Source organism: Meriones unguiculatus, chromosome 14, assembly GCF_030254825.1.
Source record: "Meriones unguiculatus strain TT.TT164.6M chromosome 14, Bangor_MerUng_6.1, whole genome shotgun sequence".
Taxonomy (NCBI): Eukaryota; Metazoa; Chordata; class Mammalia; order Rodentia; family Muridae; genus Meriones; species Meriones unguiculatus.
In genome coordinates this window covers 45,376,881-45,401,586 of record NC_083361.1, presented here as the reverse complement: position 1 = coordinate 45,401,586, position 24,706 = coordinate 45,376,881, and the positions used below count along the sequence as shown (strand labels likewise).

The 24,706-nt window shown below is 40.3% G+C and overlaps 2 protein-coding genes and 1 pseudogene across 2 annotated transcripts in view; 2 read left to right on the top strand and 1 right to left on the bottom strand.

Annotated features, from left to right (window-relative positions):
- The window catches only part of Gabrg3 (gamma-aminobutyric acid type A receptor subunit gamma3), a 642,783-nt gene that overhangs the window by 478,382 nt on the left and 139,695 nt on the right, over positions 1-24,706 (top strand). The gene's annotated exons all lie outside the window — the stretch shown is intronic.
- On the top strand, positions 16,641-18,975 carry LOC110562408 (large ribosomal subunit protein eL36-like). Its single transcript, XM_060366309.1, has 3 exons — positions 16,641-16,644; positions 18,330-18,661; positions 18,883-18,975. Exons 1-3 carry the CDS (start codon positions 16,641-16,643, stop codon positions 18,973-18,975), a joined length of 429 nt encoding a protein of 142 aa, XP_060222292.1.
- LOC132647564 (small nucleolar RNA SNORA17) lies at positions 20,715-20,830 on the bottom strand (annotated as a pseudogene).

Here is a 24,706-nt window from a genome sequence, read left to right as displayed (position 1 = left end):
CTTTATTATTATTTTTTTATGAATCAAAATGGGATAGTAAAGAGCCTACTTCATGGAGCGATTTCATAAACAAAAGTGCTGCATGATAACACATATTCAAAATAAGCATCCTGTGCACCAGCGTGTAGTAAAGATGCTCTGATGGTTCGGTACATAACACATCTCCAGGTAAATTGAGCCTGAACTCGTACATGCTTTTTCTCAACAGACCTGAACTTTGTAAGCTCAGCATTCCTGCTTGCTCCAGAGCACTGCGTGCTCACAGCCAGAGGCCAAGGAAGTACCACATTCCCTACCCTTGCCCTTTGACAATGAATTCATACCAGCCAACAGCACATCAAAGCTATTTAGAACGAAGATTCAAGCAGCAAACTTGGGTGCTCAGGCTTTTCTGTGATCACTCTGCACAGAGCTCACAGTGTGGCAGACTGAATTATTCCAAGCAATATGGATGCATCCTGAGACCAGCATCTAGCTCTGATTCAGGAGATCGAACCAATAACATGTGCAGCTGGTCCATCTCCTGGTCTCAGGTGGACTGCTATGGTCCCTGTTGGCAGATCTAGCGGCACATCTCAGTGAGCTGCAGAGATTTCTGTGTTTCCATTTAGCTGGAAGAGGAGTATTTTTAGGAAAAGGTGGATCAACACATGCACAATGGAACCATTTTCTTTGTTTCTTCCAGTAACTGGGCACTTTGTAGCAGTCACTGTACAAGTGCAGGATCCTTCCAGATTCCTTGCATTGGCAAGTCATGTATAGAAAAATCAAGCCACTAAAGCCTAAAACCCTAGTCCTCAGGAGTGGGTGTGAGGTGGGAAGTATTTGCTCTGAGTTTTTATGAAGTCTAGGTGGATTGAAGCCTGAGGAGAGGGATGTATCTATTGGTATGAGGGTCATTCTTCAGTTCAGTTCTGAATTCAGGGCCACTGCATATCCCACTGATAGGATCTGTGCTTCCCACAAGTGGGATGTGCCACAGCCCATACAGTGGCTTTTCCCCTTAAAAGCAAAGAGCTGGCTATTTAATCACACGCTGGTTTGCTTTCTGTCTACATCTGAAGGGCCTTTGCAACTCTTGTTCCTTTCAGCCCTGGTCAATTTTCATTGGTCTTGACATTCGGCCCATCTCCTAATTTTCAGACTCTTACTCACAACAGGGCACCTACTGAGCACCACTTACTCATCTCTTAAGATGGGAGGGTCAGCAACAGTATGCTATGTGTCCCCTAACTTTGATTTTCCTGTTCTGTGCCCTGTCTCCTTTGAACTTTCTCAATTGCTTAGCTTGGTATTTCAAACTAAATGGTACAGTGTGGCCTCTGCCTTGTCACTTCTCTCTCTGCTCAATCCAGAGTCCTCTGTTCCTATTGTTTTTGCAGAGAGTAGAATCTCTAGATTTGTCACTGTTAGCAAGGTGGAAAAACAGGTTGATGCTGTTTAGAATTTTAATGTCTCCAATAGCCAAATTAATTTGCATGTAGGTAAATTTGCCAAGATTACTGATTTATAAAGCTAGTTCATCACTTGCATTAAAGGAAATGTAACTTTGAGCCAGCAATGCTTTGGTTCTGTTTTATACTCATAGATCAGAAAAAGTGCTGAACTTTGATCACCAGAATTTACATTTGCAATAAGTCAAGCCACATTCAGTTCTGACAAATAGGTTGGAAATTTGCTGACAAAAAGTCATAGACTTTAAGAACAAAAAAAATGTTCTTTATGCGTTTGAAATATTCAAAAGTTAGACATTTAAGTTTTGGGATATTTTAAAGATTTATTGTATCATATGTTTATGTGTATGTGTGTGTGCTTGCATGTGGCTATGTGCACCTGAGAGCTGCCCTTGGAAGCTGGAAAAAGGTGTCTGAAACTGTTGATACAGGTCATTCTGAGCTGATTGATGTGGATGCCAGTAACCAAATTGCAGTTCTCTGAAAGGGCAACATACTCCTTAACCCTGAGATTTCTCCAGCTCCAAGTGCTAGACTTCTTAAACCCCTTCAATATAATCTGTGTCTCACTTAACTTCACTTTTCTAAGCCATTAGTACAACCACAGTTACATTATCTTGGCCGAAGTGTGTGCTGTGTTTTATCACTGTAGCAAAATATCTGCAGCCATTCAAACATAAAGAGGAAAGGTTAACTTTGTCTCACAGTTTGGAGAGTTCCATTCTCCAATGTGAAGATCCCCTGCTTTGGGTCTGTGGTGTTTCCTAGAGGGCAATGGTAAGCACACAGTAAGGCCAACTTCTCACTATATGCCTAAGTAAAAAAGAGAGGAAGGGGGAAGCCACAGATCCATGACTCCCTTGGAGCATGCATCCCAAGTGCTTAAGTGGCTTTGAATAGTTTCCATGGCCTATTAAGGCTAAACCTTTAGCAAACAGGTTTTTGGAAGACAATTTCCAGAATAGCAGTTAATATATCTTCTGAGAAATATACCATACGAATTCAGAGAACCGTGAAGTCAGCCTATGTACTATGGCCAAGAGCTTAGCTGCAGACCCAGAGTAATCAGGTATCATGGTAAGATTCCAGGCTGTAACCCCAGCTTCTGTCCAGGTCTCATTTCAGTGTCCATCTGAAGACCAAGTGCTTTCACCAACAAACTGTAAGCAACCACAGGAACTCAATAGTTGACTAAATTTAATTTTGCTCTTTATTTTTAATTTCTGTCTGCTGTATCTTGTTCTAAACTCAATGAAAATTTGAAGAGTGGAATAAATAGCCCTTAAAATATGAGTTTTGGGATGGGGGGACAACTGCTTGATCATCTATAGTATGGAGCACATGTGGCCCTCATACATGACTCTCAGCAGAGACAGGCTGGAACTGCTTGAATAAATGAAAGCTAAGCCTTAGCTCCATCTGCTTTCACACAGGGCAGGGGTAGCCTAAACATGATACCAAGTCAACTGTCTCACAAACCTGTTACCTTTTGTTCATTTAGAAGTCTTATGCAGTTTTCAAAACTCTCAGTTTTCCATTTTTACATGGATTAGAACTGCTTAGAATGAAGCAGTTGGGTACAAAGTTAATGGAAACAGGTCCAGTCTCCACATTCTTTGTCAGCTTCTCTACTTAACCAAAGACGGCTTTGTATATTAGGTGTCCAGATTGGAGAAGCAAATGGTCTAAAGCTGAAAAGAAATGTGGTCTTGGGTATGGTCCTTAAGTCACAGGGGATGTACTCTTGAAAAGGATGAAAAAAATTCTACTGGAAGTCTTGTGTTAGTTCCATAGAGTATTATAATAAAAGCCCAAGCCAAACACTTGAGTCCCTCTCTGGCTTCCTTCCCACCTTTGTATCCATCCCCCCATTCATGCATACCCACCACCACATGCCATCTCTGTGGATCTTCATTCTCCCAAATATTTATCCCCTGGCTTCTTCTGCATATTTTATACAAATGAATAATATAAGATGTGGCATTCTGTGCCTGATTTTCTTACCAAGATTTTTTTCAAATTGTATACATTATATCTGTACTGAAATCTCTTTTATTGCTGAGTTATGAAGCTTTATTTGTTATACCATTCTTATAAGTATTATCCATTCTTAGGTGTTTGTGTTGTTGTCTTTCATTGTTTCCAATGCTGGAAATGAAAGTCAGGCCTTGCATAGTACTGAGTATGCTCAAAGTACACAGTATTCTCATATAAAGATGTTGTGATGAAATCTATATTCTTAGACAGTGAATGTATGCTAATAAATAATTTGTAAAAGCAAAACACTAGGGATTTTGAGCTAAATTATTTGTATAGTATGAAAGACAATAGTAATGGGGATCATTTTGTCTAACCTCTTCACTTTCTAAATGATGGTTTATACAGGTTTTACTCAAAGAAGCTTATGTGGTGAAGAATTGTGCCCAAATTGGGCTTGAGCAATAATAGAAAGTCTAATGTGAGGCCTTCAGTCTTATGTTTTAATGGCTCCCTTTAAAGTAATAATTTTCACTAGAGACTATTGCATATCACAAATTTTTGTCTTTGTGCACCGTCAAATAAACTTTTAGCACAGCCTCAAAATCGTGTTATTATCAACAACATTTAATTTTAAAATACTTGTTTCATCCCCCAAATAAATGGTATGCACAGTGCATACACTCACAGCTACTTTCCAGCCTCATTCTCAGCTCCTGGAACCCACTTTCTGTGTTTTAGTTGGCATACTTCATAGAAACTAATACTGGACTATATGATGTTTTGTATCTGGCTTCGTCATATAATAATGGTTTTGGTTTCATTTAATTTTACTTAATGCTCTCTGAGCCACAGTCTGAGCTACTATTAAACTCACAGGGGCCAACAGTTACAGCTCTAAAGGTAGCACGGAACTGAACCCTGGACTCTCAGATTCATGGTCAGGAGCCATGTCAATCCAGTTATCCAAGCTTCCTAAGATAATAATTTTTATAGTTAGAGCATGCTATGCCCCTTTATTGCAATCCTTTTTATTGCTGACTATTGTTCCAGGGCCTGGACATTTGATCAGACATTTGTGATGGGGGTGTTTGGGTGTGGTTATATTTTTGTGTTTGTTTTCTGTGCACGTGCACATTCAGCACAGCCACTCTACCACACAGGTAAACCCCTGCTCCTTGACGATCAACCCTTCACTGAGTGGACAAAAATTGATCAGTTTTTAATTACTTTAATAAAATAGCTGAGACTAATTTACCTCCTGTTTTGCGAAGGTGAAAAATATCTACAAAGATAGCATGTGCTTTGGAGGGTTCTATTTGCCTCATCATCTCAGTGGTGGTATGCAAACAAGAGGGGATAGTTACACAGGCAGAACGGAAGCCAGACAGGGACTCAGATGTCTGGCTTTGATTTTTATTGTAATAGTCTTAGAGAGCTAGCACAGGTTTCCAGAAGGATTTTCTTCATCCCTTTCAAGGGTATATCCCCTGTGACCCAGGGGCCACATCTGCAGATCCCATTCTACCTCCCAACACTGCCCTTCTGAGAAACAACTGTCCATCATACAAAGCTTGACATACAAGCCCCACAGAGATGACAGTAAACATTTAGATTGAGTTTGCTTTGTTTTAAATATGTCTGCTATAAAACTTATATACATGCTTCAAATGTGCTCTGGATATATAGCTGATATTGGAATTGTTGGTAACTCTCACTTTGTGAGTTTTGAAATGCTAGAAGAACTTGATTTTGAAGAACTAAAAAGTCACAGTTTCCACTGTGCTATCACAAGTTTGTAACCCCACAAGTGATCCAGAATTCTGATCCTTCCATGGTCTCTGGGTGCCTTTCATTCTCTTATGCTTTAATGTCATAATATGGATGGTGACATTTCTTGGCGATGGCTTTCACTTCCCTAATGACTACATATGTTATGATGTTTTTAAACATTCATGTGTCTTACATGAAGATATTTCTTCTCAATTCCTCTTTACGTTTTCTCACTTGAATTGTTTATTTGAAAAAAATTCATATTTCATTTTTGTTTTTGTATTTTTATTTTTATTAATTACAGTTTATTCACTTTGTATACCCTCTGTATACCCCCTCCTACCCTCCCTTCTTCTCCACCCATGCCCCTGCCCAAGCCCACTGATAGGGGAGATCTTCATCTCCTTCCTTCTGATCCTAGTCTATCAGGTCTCATCAGGAGTGGCTGCATTGTCTTCCTCTGTGGCCTAGAAAGGCTGCTCTCCCTTCAAGGGGGAGGTAATCAAAGAACAGGAAAATCGGTTCCTGTCATACACAGTCCCTGTTACCATTACTATGGAACCCACTTGGACACTGAACTGCCATAAGCTACATCTATGCAGGGGTTCTAGGTTATCTCCATGCATGGTCCTTATTTGGAGTATCAGTCTCAGAAAAGGCCCCTATGCCCAGATTTTTTGGTTCTGTTGCTCTCCTTGTGGAGCTTCTGTCCTCTCCACATCTTACTATCCTCCACTTCTTTCATAAGATTCCCTGCACTCTGCCCAAAAGTTGACTATAAGTCTCAGCATTTGCCTTAATACCCTGCATGGTAGAGCCTTTCAGAGGCCCTCTATGGTAGGCTCCTGTCCTGTTCCCTGTTTTCTCCCCTTTCTGTTGTCCATCCTCTTTGCCTTTCTGAATGAGGATTGAGCATCTTACCCAGAGTGCTCCTTCTTGATTAGTTTTTTTAGGTGTACAGATTTTAGTATGTTTATCCTATATTATATATCTAATATCCATTTATAAGTGAGTACATACCCTGTGTGTCTTTCTGCTTCTGGAGTACCTCACTCAAGATGATCTTTTCCAGTTCTCACCATTTGCCTGCAAATTTCATGATTTCCTTTTTTTTTTTTTTATTATTGCTGAGTGATATTCCATTGTGTAAATCTACCACAATTGCTATATCCATTCCTCAACTGAGGGGCATCTGGGTTGTTTCCAGCTTCTGGCTATTATGAATAAAGATGCTACAAACATGTTTGAGCAAATGTGCTTGTGTACTTCAGCATCTTTTGGATATATGCCTAGGAGTGGGATAGCTGGATCTTGAGGAATTTTATACAATATACTTTGATCATTTTTACTCCTCTCTCCCAAGTCTTCCCAGACCTACCCTGTTCCTATACACAGAAATATATGTTATCTTTCTTTGTTTTATTGATTAAGTCCAACATATCTAATTTTTTTCTTATATATTTTCTGTTGTGTGGTCTTCCACTACAGAATGGTCACCCTAACAAGGGCCACACCCTTAAGGAAAACTGACCCTCTTTTTCCCAGCACCTGTCAATTGCAAATAGACTTTATGCCCACCTCCTATCTCCATGCTGGGATTTTGTCTGACTTGAGTTTGGGAAGGTCTTTGTGCATGCTGTTACGTCTGCTCTGGGTTCATATGTATTATTGTGCTGCTATATCTGGAAAACAATTTTCATTATAGTCATCCACCAACTCAGCTCTTACAATCATTCTGCCTCTTGTCCCGCTATTCCCTAAGCCTTGAGAGAATGGGGTGTGATAAAGACATCTCATTTAGGGCTAAGCATTTCACAGTCTCTTACTCTCCAAGAACTGACTAGTTGTAAGTGTTTGTGTTAATCTCTATCTATTATAAATAGAAGATTTTATAATGAGGGCGAGAGTTGCATTAATCTATGGGTATGTTGATAAGTCATTAAGAATCAGTTTAATTTTATGTATATTTAACAGCAAGAAAGATCAAGTCACATTGAAAGGCAGGCCCATCAGAATAACCATTGATTTTTCTGTGGAGGCTATGAAAGGCAGAAAGGATTAAAGAATGGATGTCAGCCAAGACTAACACTCAGCAAAATTATCAGTTGTAATTGAAGGAATATGAAAGCATAGATTTTTAAAAGCAGATAATAAATAGATGATTTAGTGGTGACAACTATAGGTTCATATGTTTAAATGCAGTATTTGAAATGATTTAAATGCACTATTTGAAGGTCTAGCCTTGTTAGAGGAAGTGTCACTGGGTTAGATTTGAGGTCTCAAAAGACTAAGCCTGGTCCAGTGGCTCCTTCTTTCTCTGCTTCTTGCAGATCGAGTTGTAGAACTATCAGCTCCTTCTTCAACGCTGTGTCTGCTTGTGTGCTGCCATGCTTACAAGCATGTTGATAATGAATTAAACCTCTGAAACTATAAATAAGCCTCAGTTAAATGCTTTCCTTCATAATGGTTGCTGTGGTCATGGTGTCTCTTCACAGCAATAGAACAATAAGACAAATAGAATTTGTGACCAATGAGCTGACTCTACAGAGGATACTTGTGCTAGCTAGCTTTATATTAGCTTGATAAAATAATAGAAATCTATCTTGAAAGAGGGAACCTTAATTAAGAGACACCTCCATTACTATGGAACCCACTTGGACACTGAACTGCCATGGGCTACATCTGTGCAGGGGTTCTAGGTTATCTCCATGCATGGTCCTTGATTGGAGTATCAGTCTCAGAAAAGACTCCTGTGCCCAGAATTTTTGGTTCTGTTGCTCTCCTTGTGGAGCCCCTGTCCTTTCCAGGACTTACTATTTTCTACTTCTTTCATAAGATTCCCTGCACTCTATCCAAAGGTTGGCCATAAGTCTCAGCATCTGCTTCGATACCCTGCAGGATAGAGCCTTTCAGAAGCCCTCTGTGGCAGGCTCTTGTCCTGTTCCCCATTTTCCCCTTTTTCTGATGTCCATCCTCTTAGCCTTTCTGAATGGACTGTCCTGGACATGAACTGATTGGCCTGCTCTTTGATCACCTCCCACTAAGGGGGGAGCAGCCTTACCAGACCACAGAGGAAGACAATGCAGCCACTCCTCATGAGACCTGATAGACAAGGATCAGAAGAAAGAAGAGGAAGACCTCTCCTATCAGTGGACTTGTGGAGAGGCATGTGTGGAGAAAGGGGAGGGAGGATGGAACTGTGAGAAGAGACATGTTGTAAGTGTTTATTAATATTTACTATGGATTTATCTTCTGGTAAAGCTTGCTGTAAGCCCTAAACAGCTATATAACCAAATCACCACACAGAGCCGATGATTTACTTAATTAACCTAGAACACAATGCTGGTTAATAGTTGTTCCATCCTAAACCTCCAAGCCCTCATAGTTTCCTAGCATTTATATTTTACCCATTATATTTGCTTTTTGTGAAATCTTAGGTCTGGTTCATGCTCCATGTCCTCCAAGATCTCTCTTCCAGCTCTGCTTTCCTAGCTCTCCTCATGCCCTTTTTCCTCCCACTGATTTCCTGCCCTCAGGGCTCCTCCCATTGCACAACATTGTGGCTAGTTGCTTTATTTTGGCCTGTTTACACAAAGTTGAGACAGAATGCTTAGAATATCACAATGCAATATCTGGATTGAAACCAGAGAGTGGGGGGGGGGATGAGAAATCAACATTTGAATGCACAAGGGTAAGGTGTACACATTTCAAAAGAACATCATACTAGCAGAGGAGGGAGGGGTTTATGGGGGGATACAAAGTAAATAAAGTATAATTAATAAAAATTAAAATTAAAAATCAAATATCAAAAAAAGAGAGATACCTCCATAAGATTGACCTGTAGGCAAGTTCTTTAATGCATTTTCTTGATTGGTGATTGATATTGGATGGCCCACACCAATGTGGACAGAACTGCCCCTGGTTAAGTAGTCCTGAATTGCATAAAAATGCAGCCTAAGCAAGCCAGGAGAAGCAGGCTCAACAACACAATACTGAGTAAAAATTAAACAAAAGAAGAAATCTGGAAGGAGGTTTAAAATTTTCTAGAGTTGAACAAAAATTAAAACACAACATAGAAACATATGTAGGACACAAGGAAAGTAGTCCTAATAGGAAAGTTTTCAGCATTAAGTGCCTACATCAAAAACCTAAAGAGATCTGAAATTAAAAATGTAATGATTCATAGTAAAGTCCTAGAAAAATCCCCTCAAAGTGGATGAGAAGAGGTAATCAAAATCAAGGCTGAAATTAATAAAAATAGAAAAAAAATACAAAGATTCAAGGTAACAAAAATTTGCCTGTTTGAATAAATAAACAAGATTAACAAATTTTTAGACAAATTAGCAAAAAAAAAAAAAAGGAAGGTAGAATCGAAGTTTATACAATTAGAGTTGAAAAGGGATACATTACAACAACATTCACTTGGGAAATTCAGACTTCAAAAGTGGCTAAAATGCACAATCCTCACTCAGAAAGGCAAAGGAGACAGGCAAAGGTAGAGGGAGAAAACAGGGAACAGGACAGGATCCTATTACAGAGGGCCTCTGAAAGACTCTACCCAGCAGGGCATTAAAGAGGATCCTGAGACCTAGGAGAAGGAGAAGGTGGGATTGGGAGGGGGTGCAGGAGGGGGCCACAGCTGGGATACAAAGTGAATAAACTGTAAGTAATAAAAATAAAATTAAAGAAAACAACAAAAAGTCTATATTATAACAAACTTGAAAAATGTTTAAAGACAAGATGAATTTATAAGTATATATATATGTATATATATATGTCTATATGAGATGCTAATGTTTAAAAAGATGAAGGAAATCATTTAAATACATATGTAACATCTGTGAGATGCATTGATTAAAGATCTCCTAGCTAAAGAAATCCCAGGTTCAGATGGATTCAATGTGGAATTCTACCAGTCTAGCCTTTTCTTGTCCTTGTTCAGGATTATTTTGGCCATGCTAGGATTTGATGTTTCCACATTAAATTAAATTTGAGATTATTTTTCAGTTTCTGTGAAAAATTACCTTGGAATTTAATTGGGATTATGCTCTGTCTGTAGATTGCTTTTCATAGGACGGCTATTTTCTTTACATCTTCTGGTGTCTTCTTCAATTCATTTGGGCGGGGGTGTCTTAAAGTTTCCTTGTCTGTGTCTTTCACTATCTTAGTCATATTTATTACAATATGTTTTAATTTTATTTTTAAACTTTTCATAGAGTATATTTTGATCACATTCTTTCTTTTCTCCAATACCTCCCAGACCCAACCCCTCCCCACTAACCCAACTTTATATATATTTTTTTCTCTCCTAAAGAAAAACTAGAACAACAAACAAAAGGAAACACAAAAAGGTACCAAAAGCAACAACGACAGAAGCCAAACAAGCCACGGGGAACATTTTGTGTTGGCCAACTACTCCTCAGCCCGTTACTAGCTCTGGAGTGTGTCACTCCAATGAGGAGAACTCATTTTTCCTCCCTTAGAAACTTCTGTGAAGAAAAAGAAAAAAAAATAGCTTCTTGATTAGGGGTGGAACTTTTTGCCCCTTTCCTTGCTGAGGTCTGTTTTGGCTTGCAGTTGTGTAGGTCACACGCATGCTGTCACTGCACAATCTCTGCGAGTGCATATGAGCAGCTGCCCTGTTGTGTCTTGAAAACATTTTCCTTGGGATAAGAGGTTGTTGTGCATGGTATTATTTCCTTGAATTTTGGGAGGAGGGGGCCAGGGAGTGTGTGAGATATGTTTGTTGTCTAAGATGGCTACTGAATTTAGTGTGTACTTTATTTTGCTGAATATGATTATCAGCTTTTGAGTTTTCAGATGGAGATTTGGGGGTCTTCTACGTATGAATATACATATCATCTGAAAATAAGAACACCTCTTTTTTTTTCCTACTTGTATCCTCTTTACCTCTGGCACTTGTCCTATTGCTGTAGCTGGTGGCTATAATGTATAAGTATTTCTTTAAACATTTGCATTCTCTAAGTAATCTTTTCATTTATTAATATTAATTAAATCACAAAAATAGGAAATTTTACCAAACTTTTATTTCTTTCTTAAAACAAGCATGGATCCAGTAAAAAGATTTATTTCTAAGTATTCTGTCAAGTTTTACCTTTCTGTCTCTGACATTTGATATATGGCCTACTTAGTTTTCTTTTAGATGCGGTAAGGTGAAGAACTTAACTGTATTCTTTTACACAAGCATGATCCGTTGTTGAGATATTTGTTGTAATGACTGTTTGGTCCTCTTATTAATTGACACCCTTGCTAACAATTGATCAAACATAAACTTATTTCTGAACTCTCAAATACATTTCATTCATTGGTATGTTTGTCTTATAACTGTATTTGATTATTGGAACTTTAAAATTTTTTATTTTAATTATTATTATTGATTACAATTTATTCACTTTGTATCCTGGCTGTGGCCCCCTCCCTTGTCTTCTCCCAATCCCACTCTCCCTTTCTCTACTCCCCCAATACCCCTACCCTAGCCCACTGATAGGGGAGGTCCTCCTCCCCTTCCATCTGACTCTAGCCTATCAGGTCTCATCAGGACCGGCTGCATTGTCTTCCTCTGTGGCCTGCCAAGGCTGCACCTGCAAGGGGGAGGTGATCAGAGAGCCAGCCACTGAGTTCATGCTGGAGAAAGCCCCTGCCCCCCTAACTAGGGTAGCCACTTGGAGATCCTGAGTCTATGGGCTACATCTGAGCAAGGGTTTTCGGTCCTCTCCATTCATGGACCTGGGTTGGGGTATCAGTCCCTTCAGGGTCCCCAGGGTTCAGGTTTGTTTTGGCTTTGTTGGTCTCCATTTGGAGCTCCTGTTCTTTCTATCTCTCCCTTCCTTCATAAAATTCCATGCATTCTGCCCTAAGTTTGGCTATGAGTCTCAGCCTCTGCTTTGATACCTCCATCAGTAGAGTCTTTCAGAGACCCTCTGTGGTAAGTTCCTGTCCTGTTCCATGTCTTCTCCTGCTTCCAATGTCTATTGCGTTTGCCTTTCTGAATGAGGATTGAGCATCTTCCATAGGGTGTTCCTTGTTGATTAGCTTCTTTAGGAGTATACATTTTAGTATGTTTATCATATATTCTATGTCTAATAACCACTTATGAGTGAGTATATACCCTGTGTGTCTTTCTGCTTCTGGGTTACCTTACTCAAGATGATCTTTTCTAGATTCCACCATTTGCCTGCAAATTTCATGATTTCCTTGTTTTTAATTGCTGAGTAGTATTCCATTGTGTAAATTTACCACAGTTTTTGTATCTATTCCTCCATTGAGGGACATCTAGGTTGGTTCCAAATTCTGGCTATTATGAATAGAGCTGCTACAAACACGTTTGAGCAAATGCCCTTGTTGTATAGTTGAGCATATTTCTAATATATGCCTAGGAGTGGTATAGCTGGGTCTTGAGGTAGCACTATTCCTACTATGTCTGAGAAAGCACCAGATTGGTTTCCAAAGTGGTTGTATAAGTTTAGACTCTCACCAGTGATGGTGGAGAGTTTCCCTTTCTGCATATCCTCTCCAGCATGTGTTGTCACTTGAATTTTTGATCTTAGCAATTCTGGTGGATGTAAAGTGAAATCTCAGGGTTGTTTTGATTTGCATTTTCCTTATAATGAAGGACGTTGAACATTTCTTTAAGTGTTTCTCTGCCGTTCAATATTCCTCTATTGAGAATTCTCTGCTTAGCTCTGTACCCCATTTTTTTAAATTGGATTACTTGGTTTGTTCATGTAGTTTTGGAACTGGGATGTTGTGTCCTCCGTTTTTATTCTTTTCCAAGATTGTTTTTACTATTACTATTTTACTATTCTTTGAAATTTCATAAGAATTTTAAAATAAGATTGAGCATTTTTTTCTTTTTTTGGAAAATGATATTTGAATGTTTTTTAAAAAATGGAGCTGTTTTGCAATTTCTCCATTGACCGCTGTTACAGAACAAAAATATTATTCAATTTTGCATATTGTTCTTGTGCACTGAAACTGTGTTCCAATGTTTTCTTCTGTAGATTCCCTATGATTTTCTAAACATTATGCTATATATAAATGCAGACAGTTTTATTTAGCCTTTTCCAGTGTGGCTTTCTTATTTCATTCTCTTGTTTAATTGCCTTGTGTAGAACTTTTCTTTCTTTTTGAATAGAAAAACTGCATCAGGCAGTTTTTATTTGGTATAGAAAAGACTGTAGTTTTCGCCACTTACCAGGACTTTAGCTCTGACACCTTGTCTCCCTGTGTGAAGGTTCTTTCTTGTCTGTGTGGACTATTGTATTTTCATGGCAGTGCATTTGCTTCACCAAGTGCTTTTGTGACTACGTTAAAGTTATAAGGTTACTTTTGACTTTTTCGTTGTTAATAGTTTATATTTTTCTAATCACTTCTGACTCTTGTTCATCTGTTTTGGTAATTATTATTATTATGGGAACTGTTTGTTACTTAGAAATATATTGTGGCTTCTACATATTTGTAGAATAAATAACAATGTGACTATTGCTAATCTCTAAGGTTAATGAACTCTTTGCATGTTCAACTAATTTTACATTCCTCTCAGTTGGTTTGATGGTAGAGTCTGCAGCTCATCCTGGAGATTGTGACACTACACAGGGGTTTCAGGATAATCATGGTGTCTCAGGTAGATGCTGTGGGTGTCTGTTAGGCGGATTATACAACTATGCTCAAAGTAAATGAGTGTGTATTATGAACAAACTACATCTGTGGTATCTTTTATATGTTCCCATGTAATTAATTTCTCTGACAGTCCATATTTCTTTGTGTGTTCTTTCATAGAGGGGTGTTTGAAAATATTAGCTCTATGAATTTCAGATCAACACTGAGCCATCTCAGCAAACTAACAGACACAGACAATAACTTAGTCATGTAAATATGTTTGTGTGCCTATAGTATTTGAAAAATAATTTACATGTAATTTAGCACATCAGTGAAAGAAAGTAGCTGTTTCAAAATAATATTTTCATATATTGCTAAAACTAAGCCTTCCTCCTCTTTTTCTCCCCTGTTGAGACAAAGAAAAACTATGTTGTGCCTTCCCTTGGACATCTCCTTATCTAAATGTACACTGCAGTTTACAAATTCCATACCTCAGAAAACTGCAGATCACAAGCCTGCCAAGATTCCCATCATTCTGTCACAGGATGTTCTTGTTTCCTATGAGTAGCGTACTCCAGTGCCTTCTGAGACGTCATCACCATTTCTACCATTTGTGTGCCTGTGATAAGCTTTGTATTTATTTCCTGACTTTATTGATTCATGTGCCCCCACAATGCTCCTCTGTTCCTTGTAGTCCAGTTAATAGAGTTCTTAGTATCCTCACTTAGATCTCATAGCCCTTCTAAAGCATCTAGGCCCTTTCTGACAGAGTCCTTAAAATTCTGGCCTCTGTGCACTCCCTGAATCCAACTACATCTGCAACTGCCAAAACTGAGCTAATTTCCTACTCCACTGTAACAGAGGACCAAAATCAGTGATTTATTGCAATACAATTTTTAGCCTACAATTCTAGTGAGTAGGATTCTGAAAGGTTGTCAGAGTCTGACATCAGTGTTGGCTGTTCTGTATTCCCCTCACTGTGACATTCCTTGGTGCAGGCTTGTGCTTCTGTCACTCTTCTCTGAGTCTGCTCCATTGCTTCCATCTCTATGTTGAGGTCAAACCCACTTCAAGACCATGGATCCTAAAGCCCATTTTCTGTACATGATAAGATAGGAACAAGTTCTAGGAATTGTGGACACACTTAGGGGCTGTTATTCATTCTGCGATATATTCTTTTTTTTAATTTTTAGGAAATTTTTATTACTATCATTTATTACCATTTATTCAATTTCTATCCTAGCTGTGGCCCCTTCCCTCACTTCATCCCAATCCCACCCTCTCTCTCTCTTCTCCCCTATAGCCCTCCCCTAGTCCACTGGTAGATGAGGTCTTCCTCCCCTTCTATTTAACCCTAGCCTATCAGCTCACATTTTTATTATTAATTATACTTTATTCACTTTGTATCCCCCCTGTAGCTCTCTTCCTCCTACTCACCCAAGCCCTTCCTCCCTATCCCCTCCCCCTTCTCCACGCATGCCCCTCCACAAGTCTACTGATAGGGGAGGTCTTCATCTCCTTCCTTCTGATCCTAGTCTATTAGGTCTCATCAAGAGTGGCTGCATTGTCTTCCTCTGTGGCCTTGTAGGGCTGCAACCCCTCAGGGGTAGGAGATCAAAGAGCAGGCCAATCAGTTCATGTTATAGACAGTCCCTATTCCCATTATTATGGAACCCACTTGGACACTGAACTGCCATGGACTACATCTGTGCAAGGGTTCTAGGTTATCTCCATGCATGGTACTTGGTTGGAGTATCAGTTTCAGAAAAGACCCATGTGCCCAGATATTTTGATTCTGTTGCTCTCCTTGTGGAGCTCCTCTCTTCTCCAGGTTTTACTTTTTCCTACTTCTCTCATAAGATTCCATGCACTCTGTCCAAAGGTTGGACATAAGCTAAGCATCTGCTTTGATATCCTGCAGGGTAGAATCTTTCAGAGGCTCTGACTTGTTTCCTGTTTTCTCCTTCTGATGTCCATCTTCTTTGTCTTTCTGAATGGGGATTGAGAATTTTAGCCAGAGTCCTCCTCTTCTTTAGTTTCTTTATGTATACATATTATAGTAAGTTTATCCTATATTATATGTCTAATATCCACTTATGAGTGAGTATATACCCTGTGTGTCTTTCTGTTTCTGGGATACTTCACTCAGGATGATATTTTCCAGTTCCCACCATCTACCTGCAAATTTCACTATTTCCTTGTTTTTCATTTCTGAGTAATATTCCATTGTGTAAATGTACCACAATTTCTGTATCCATTCCTCAGTTGAGGTGCATCTGGATTGTTTCCAGCTTCTGGATATTACAAATAAAGCTGCTACAAACATGGTTGAGCAAATGTCCTCATTGTATACTTGAGCATCTTTGGGATATATGGGGTACAGACCTAAATAGAGAATTCTCAATAGAGGAACATCGAATGGCAGAGAAACACTTAAAGAAATGCTCAACATCCTTAGTCATCAGGGAAATGCAAATCAAAACGACCCTGAGATTTCACCTTACACCCTTCAAAATGGCTAAGATCCAAAACTCAAGTGGCAACATATGCTGGAGAGGTTATGGAGAAAGGGAACTCTCCTCCACTGCTGGTGGGAATGTAAACTTGTACAACCACTTTGGAAATCAATCTGGTGCTTTCTCAGACAATTAGGAATAGCGCTTCCTCAAGATCCAGCTATACCACTCCTAGGCACATATCCAAAAGCTGCGATATATTCTAAGAAGGTTGAACAATGAAAATTATGTGAACAAGGGCCTGTTCCTCCCATTTTCCAATCTCATCCATAGCTTATCACTACTGTTTCTCACAGATAGCATGGGTGAGTAGGTTTTGTTCTTCAGTATCTCCAGGTTCTTCAGAGACACAACAGGCCCCTGTCGCTACTAAGGTTCATACATGTGTGTCCCTGAAGTCTTCAGTGTTGGTCATTTTTACCAGTGTTCTCCTTGCCATGTGAGATCACATTTTCAGAAGTCCTGGCCTGAGCATTCTGAGAGAGCTTTCTTTTGGAATCTGGGTATGACATGTCACCCCATTGATTGCTAGTATTTCTTTTGGTGTGTGCAATACCCCAGAAGCTTCCTGATTGTTGGAAAATAACTTTTTCCCAAACAAGAGAATGGTGTTTGGTCAAGGGCATCTAAGTAATTTTTCTCCACTGCTAGTGCCCCTAAACAATCTCTTTGTCACTCAACAAATGTTGAGTGATTCTCTTCTTGATTCTCCAGTACTACTGAACATTTTCAGGTGTAGCTCAGAAGGCAAAACTCAGGCTTGCCCTCTGAGCCTAGCTGTGTGAATCCAAGGTGTGAATGAGAGGAGATACTCCACACACTGGGAGCTGTGGATAGAACTCTCTGGGGAACAATGAACATTACAATGACCAGACTTCCTAATTTTCTGCCACAGGTGAATTTCAGGCTGACCTGGTGTCTTCTGCACAAAAGAAAATGTTTGAGTGAGTGTATGACAAATTTACAGGACTTGAATAAGACCATTTTTATCCATAGCATTTTCCTTCCTTCTTTCCTTGTCCGTGTCATTGCTGCTCTGTGATGGCGGCTCTCCACAGGAAATACATTTGGGTAACAAATCGCATGCAGTTGATTTGGGGTTTGAATAAATATGTCTGAAAATTGCTACTGCCTCGCTATAGTTGCCGTGCATTGTGCGCTGCCTAGAATAACTAGGGCTTATTTATGTAGATGTTAACAGCAGATTCCTTTACATGCGTTAAATTTGTGTTGGTAGCTGTAGAAACGATGGAGACAATCAGCATTTATGTATAGGCATTGTGCTGAATAATACAATAAGAGATAAGTTCTCCTTTGAGTCCCAGGAGAATGTAAGTACAGAGCAAAACATTTAAATTATATCGGATGGTGACTATAGTCTCACCTGGTATGTGATCAGCCCTTTTAACCTTATACTATGAAGTGGGCAGTGGGCAATGTGAATAGTTGTATCATCTAAATGAAGTAGTTCATGGGGAATTATACACGATTGTTTAGCTAGTAAATCCAGCGTGCAGATATTGCCTTACTCATTCTGAATGTCTTACTGGGAGCTAAAGCTGCTTCTTAACCTTTCCACTTTTTGCTTGAGAATTTTTTATGCAAATCCAGGTATAAAATAGGTATACAAATCAAACATTTATTGGTATTAATTATAAGCTTACTTAAAAACAATTCTTAACTATATATGTAATTTTAGCAGTAAAGGTAGAAGCAAATTTGCATACTAGTGCGATGGGTGTGCTTGTTTTTTTCTATTGGGGGAGTTAGATCTTGGCTGTTATTAGATACGGCAGAACCTAAAGCATATTCAGTGATTTTCAGAGTTCATCAGCAATTTTGTTGTAGACTCATCAATGCTGAGACCTCCATCTTATATAAATATATCACACTAAGCAGCAGAAATGGTTAAGAAATTCTGTCTTCATTTCTAACCAAAATTTTTTTAAAATGATGTTTTACATGTACAATTAATACCATTTTATTTAAGAAACTAAGAAAACTAAAAATTCATTTTTGGCTTCCTGTCTCTGCCGCCATCGGAGAGCAACAGCCGTGGCCGCGCGCTACCCCATGGCCATGGGCCTCAACAAGGGCCACAAAGTGACTAAGAACGTCAACAAGCCTAGACACAGCCGGCCTGGCACAGCCGGCCTGGCGCAGCCGGCCTGGCGCCGCGGGCGCCTCACCAAACACACCAAGTTCGTGGGAGACATGATCAGGGATGTGTGTGGCTTAGCCTCGTATGAGCGGCGCGCCATGGAGCTGCTAAGGACAAGCTCACGCTCAGGTTCATCAAGAAGAGGGTGGGCTGGCTGCAAAGTCCTCCTCTGTGGCCTAACAGGATTGCTCCTCCCTCAGGATCAGATGAATGAGGAGGAGGTCACCCCCTATCAGTGGACTTGGAAAGGGGCAGGGTGGAGAGGAGGGAGGGAGGGTGGGAGTGGGAGGGAATGAGGGAGCGGGATACAGCTGGGATACAGAGTTAATAAAATGTAACTGATAAGAAAAGATAAAAAAAATTAAAAAAAAATTAAAAAAAGAAGAGGGTGGGCACGCACGTCTGCGCCAAGAGGAAGCAGGAGGAGCTGAGCAATGTGCTGAAAGCTATGAGGAAGGCTGAAGCCAAGGACTGATGCCCCCTCCCCCAGTAAACATCGTGCCACACCAATATATATATATATATATATATATATATATATATATATATAGTACTTTAGTAAAACTTTTTACTTTAAGAAATATTTTTATTTCTTCTTATAATAATAGCTTTTGATCATATCCTTTTTAAACTTTTTATTGGTTCTTTGTGAATTTTACATCATGCACCCCAATCTCACCCATCTCCCTTCTCCTCTCATACCCACCCACTTTCTACCCTTGCAACCTTCCCCCCAACAGAGGAAAAAAAAATCTCATATTAGAAGCTGTAGTTTGTCACAGTGTGTCCTACAGTATACCTTTTGTCCACACTTCTTTGCTTGCAAATGTTCACTGCAGTGATTTCTTGGTCTGGTACGAGGCCTCTGGCTGCGGCTGCTCTATCAGTGCTGGAACCTCACCAGGACTCCTTTCAGATATGCTGCTGTTGCTCTCTGTCATGGAGGTCCTGTAGTTTTGGCTCTTTAGGACTGGCCCCTTCAGGCACTCCAGCTGTTCACAGATGATGTAAATGTTTGGGTGACAAAGCCCTGGATCTGGGCCTGAGAGGTATTTGAGCTGGTCGGCAACCCAAATCGCCTGCTCTCCTGTCCCATATCCTTGGGGCTGGCTCAACAGCAACCCCCACAACTAAAACCAGCTCTTCCCTGCTGTCCAGACAAGGTGCCTGCTCTCCCAAGTGTTGCAACTACTGAGGAACATGGCCAGTTCCCCTACTCTCTCTTGTGACTCCAGGGCCAATTCTCCCGCCTGCCATAGAGGGCCAGGGGCTAGGGTGGGAGAGGGCATCTCTCTCTTAGCCATGCTGCCACACTGCAGACAAGTTACAGGCTGGCTCTCCTACACTCATACCTTCTAGGGCAGCCCGGATGAGGTGCAGGGCCCACTCTTCTGAGTGCTGCAGCTGGTGAAGGGCAGGGCTCCTCTCCTGTTGTCATGACCCCAGAGCCAACTCTCCCACCTGCTAAAGATGCTGAGGGGTAAGGCCAGATGAAGGTATCTCTCCCTCATCCACACTGCCACACAGGAGTCAAGTATTAGGGCCAGCTTTTCCATGCTTATATCCTCAGGGCCAGCACACCCAAAACTCTGGCAATGTGCAAGGCTCTCAACTGGCAAGGACCAGCATCAGCTCTCCTAATCTCATGGCTTCAGGGTCAGCTTTCCCAAGATGCCCAGGTGAGGGCTGGGGCCAGTTCTGCACAGCCCTCAGACATCACCATGTTCCGGGACAGCAGCCCAGACCAAGGTTGTCCACCTGGCCTTTGGTGATAGCAGACATCTGCTGCTACAGGGCTATGTACTCAAATGTGCTCTTCCCCTCCAGTGGCAGCACAGGCCAGGACCCCTCCGTGATACCAGGTGGCATCACTGGCTACTCACATCAGGCTGTTCCTCACTACCCTTGAGTTTCAAGTTCTACTTCTCTTCATTTTGCCATATCCTTCTGTTTCTCTTTCTCTCTTCCATTTCTCCTCAACTCATTTCCTCTTCTTAGTAACATGGTCTCTGAGTATCTGGGGTCTTCTCAGGAATGGTCTCAGAAGTGCAATGCCCTGTTTGTGCATAATGGCACCATACAGGAGTCATCTCAGGCATGGGCTGCTCCCCAAGACTTGTACAGCATCAGACTAGGGGCCATCTCAAGCCAGCTCCATGTCCAGGCCCTGTAGTGCTGGACTGGTGGTTGTCTCAGCCCCACTTTTTTTCAGGAATTGTTAGACTATTAATCATTCAGATGTTCATAGGTGAGAACAATGAACATAGACATAGCCTCTCTCCCCTCTGCCACCTCCTGACAGCCACACCTCCAATGCCTTCAGGGGCACTTTCATCATATTCTTTCCTCTTCCCCAGCTTCTCCCAAATCCTCCTCACCTCATGGTACCAAAGGTGGTGAGGGATGAGGGGGCAATGAGGATATCTCTCCCTCATCCACACCACCACACGAGATATAAGTATTAGGACGAGCTTTCTCATACTCATATCCTCAGGGGCAGCTCACTCACACTTTCATGTTCTCAGATGAAAAAAAACAAATATTTCATGTGTTCTCATATATATATGCAATGTTCTCAAATACACACATGCACATACGCACACACATATGATAACTTTTAAAGCTTTAGATATGTGTGTTTTGATTAGAACATCCATAGAGAGTAGGGACATTGTAAGGTGGGGAGGAGTAGGTCTTCTGAGGAATGGGAAAAAAAACAAACAGTTACAAAGGAAGAGGGGAAACTAGAATAGGAGAACTAAACAGGGAAGGGGAATAAAAAGCAGAGTAAAGAAGGGAATAGTAAGGAATAAGTAACACTGAAGGCCTTTTGAAAAGCCGTGTGGAAACCTGTTACTCTAGAAGCTTTGTTTGTTTCTTTTTTTTAATTTTTTTTTATTTTTCATCAATTACACTTTATTCATTCTGCATCCCCCCCATAAGCCCCTCCCTCCTCCCCTCCCGATCCCACCCTCCCTCCTCCCTCTGCATGCATGCCACTCCCCAAGTCCACTGATAGGGGAGGTTCTCCTCTCCTTTCTGATCTTAGTCTATCAGTTCACATCAAAAGTGGCTGCATTGTCCTCTACTATGGCCTGGTAAGGCTGCTCCCCCCCAGAGGGAGGTGATCAAAGAGCAGGCCAATCAGATTATGTCAGAGGCAGTCCCTCTTCACATTACTATGGAACCCACTTGGACACTGAACTGCCCTGGGCTACATCTGTGCAGGGGTTCTGGGTTATCTCCATGAATAGTCCTTGGTTGGAGTATGAGTCTCTGGGAAGTTTCCTGTGTTCAAATTTTCTTGTTCTGTTGCTCTCCTTGTGGAGACCCTGTCCTCTCCAGCTCTTACTATTTCCCAGTTCTTACCTAAAAAAGAAAATCAGGTTGTCATTTCAAACAGCAAATTTTAAAATCATGCACTCTAATAAAGTCCAAGAATATGTTAGTTTGATATTTACAGGCTAAGAAATTATAGAAAACTTAGAAAGCATTTTCTATAATTATGCTGTTGTTTCTAGAGAATTAGAAAGCTTTGCATGTACAATAAAATGTTTCCAAGCTGTTACTATACTAGTATCTAATATGAGCTGAGGCATTCCAGGCATTGTGGATGGCCACACACAGGTACAAAGAGGGAAAGCATCCAGACTGTAGGCTGCAGTGACATGCAGAAGACAGCAGGACAACGGCTCCCTGTAGCACATCAGGTTCAGTCCACATTTGAATTCGAATTAAATTTGGTTGTTGTGCATTCAGATACACTGTGCTATTAAAAAAATTTTACAACTCCTACATTCACTTACATGACTCACAGTTTAAGGCACTGGGAACTAAAGTAAAAGTAAGTGAAAATAACAATTATCCACCCTGCTACATCAGAGTTAGTATCTCTTGTTATTTAGGGCAGTAGTTTTCTGGTAGGTATTAGGAAACCAAGGGATGGGAAGTTTGTAATAGTGAGCAGGGGGAAGGAAACTTTTTGACTCCTGCCTTTTTAAATTGTCACTGGCATACTGGAGTTTTAAAGTAGCTTCTTGATGCTCAAAGAAATGTGAATGAATATGGTCATGTTGCAAGTTACTGGTTCTGTAACATTCTCTTTCCATATTTGAACATATAAGTATATGTATATTTCTAGTTCATAAAAGTAAATATACCTTGTTTTCTACTTAATGTATTGTTATAATATATTGATTGATTATAATTTTACCTAACACAGAATGGAAAGTAACAGTTTCTGCTTTAATCCAAACATTTCGCTACTTTCAATTTCCCGTATTCTCCACCCACTTTTCATCTCCCATAGAGTTTTATCCCAACCATTCCTTAAATTTGCAAATTTTTGTACAGCAACAACAGCAAAACAAAGAAGTAATGCAGAAGGGTGACTCTGCTTACTACTCTCCGTGAAATTGGTCAATCTTGTAATATGTAGCATGGGAATTTAATATCACAGCAAAATGCCACCCCCAGGAGACTCTGTTTGAGCAATGTGCTGGGGATAACTGCCTGTGGAGAGAATGCTGAAGCTGAGAGCACAGAGCCTAGGAGGAAACAAATACCAACAGCTGAAATCCATGACTGGCTGAACACAGGAGACATGGATTATTTGGAGACCTGTGATACAACACTGAAGGGCACAGTCACGGTGATTTTGTGTGACTTTTGAACTGACACTCAAGTTCTTTAATAAATTTCTCATTTTCTGGAGACTCATTCAGTCTTTTCTCAATAGCTCCTGTTCCCTCAGATTCCTTCTATTCCTTCACTCTTCCATAAAACTCCCTGCACTCCGCCCAAAGTTTGGCTGTGAGTCTCAGTATCTGCTTCTATCGCCTGCTGGCTAGAGTCTTTCACAAGACATCTATGTTGGACTCCTGTTCCCTCTCTTCAGCCGCTTCCTGTGTGTATTCAATTTGCTCTTGTGAATGAGAACTAAGCATCTTCTCTAAGGTCCTCTTTGTTATTTAACTACTTTCGGTCTGTGGATTGTAGTATAGATAATACTGCATTATATGGCTAATATCTGCTTATAAGTTAGTATAAACCATGCCTTTCTTTCTGGTTCTGATTTAACTCGCTCAGAATGATCTTTTCTAATTCCACCCATTTGTCTGCAGACTTCATGATATCATTGTTTTTTATTGCTGGGTAGTATTCCATTGTGTAAATGTATAACAATTTCTTTATCCATTCTTTGGTTGATGGACATATAGGTTGTTTCCAGATTCTGGCTATTACAAATAAAGCTGCTGTGAATATAGTTGAGCAAATATTCTTGTTGTATGGAGGGTCATCTTTTGCGTATATACCCAGGAGTGGTATATCTGGGTCTTGAGGTAGAGCTATTCCCAATTTTCTGAGGAAGTTCCATGTTGATGTCCAAAGTGGTTGTACAAATTTGCACTCCCACCAGCAATGGAGGAGTGTTCCCCTTTCTCCACAACCTCACTGGCATGTGCTGTCACTTCAGTTTTTTATCTTAGCCATTCTTATTGGTTTAAGATTGAATCTCAGAGGTTGTTTTGATTTGCATTTCCCTGATGACTAAGGAAGTTCAGCGTTTCTTTAAATGCTTCTCCACCAATGGATATTCCTCTGTTGAGAATTCTCTGTTTAGCTCTGTACCCAATTTTTAATTGTATTATTTGGTTTGTTGGTGTTTAATTTCTTGAGTTCCTTATATATTTTGGATATCGGCCCTCTTTTGGATATAGGGTTGGTTTTGTTCTGTTGCCAGTGTCCTTTGCTTCAAAGAAGCTTTTCAGTTTCATGAGGTCCCACTTATTAACTGTTGATCTTAGAGGCTGAGCTGTTGGTGTTCTGTTCAAGAAGTTGTCTCCTGTGCCAATGAGGTCAAGGCTTTTCCCCATGTTTTCTTCTAACAGATTTAGTGTTGAGCTCTTTGATCCACTTGGACTTTATTTTTGTGCAGGGTGATAAGTATGGATCTATTTGTATTTTTCTACATGTATATATCCAGTTAGACCAGCACCATTTGTTGAAGATGCTATCTTTTTTCTATTGTATGATTTTGGTTTCTTTGTCAGAAATCAAGTGTCCATAGGTGTGTGGATTTATTTCTGGGTTTTCAATTTTATTCCATTCATCCACCAGTCTGTTTGCCAGTACCATGCAGTTTTTATGACTGTTGCTATAATACAGCTTGAGATCAGGGATGGAGATACGTCATGAAGCTCTTT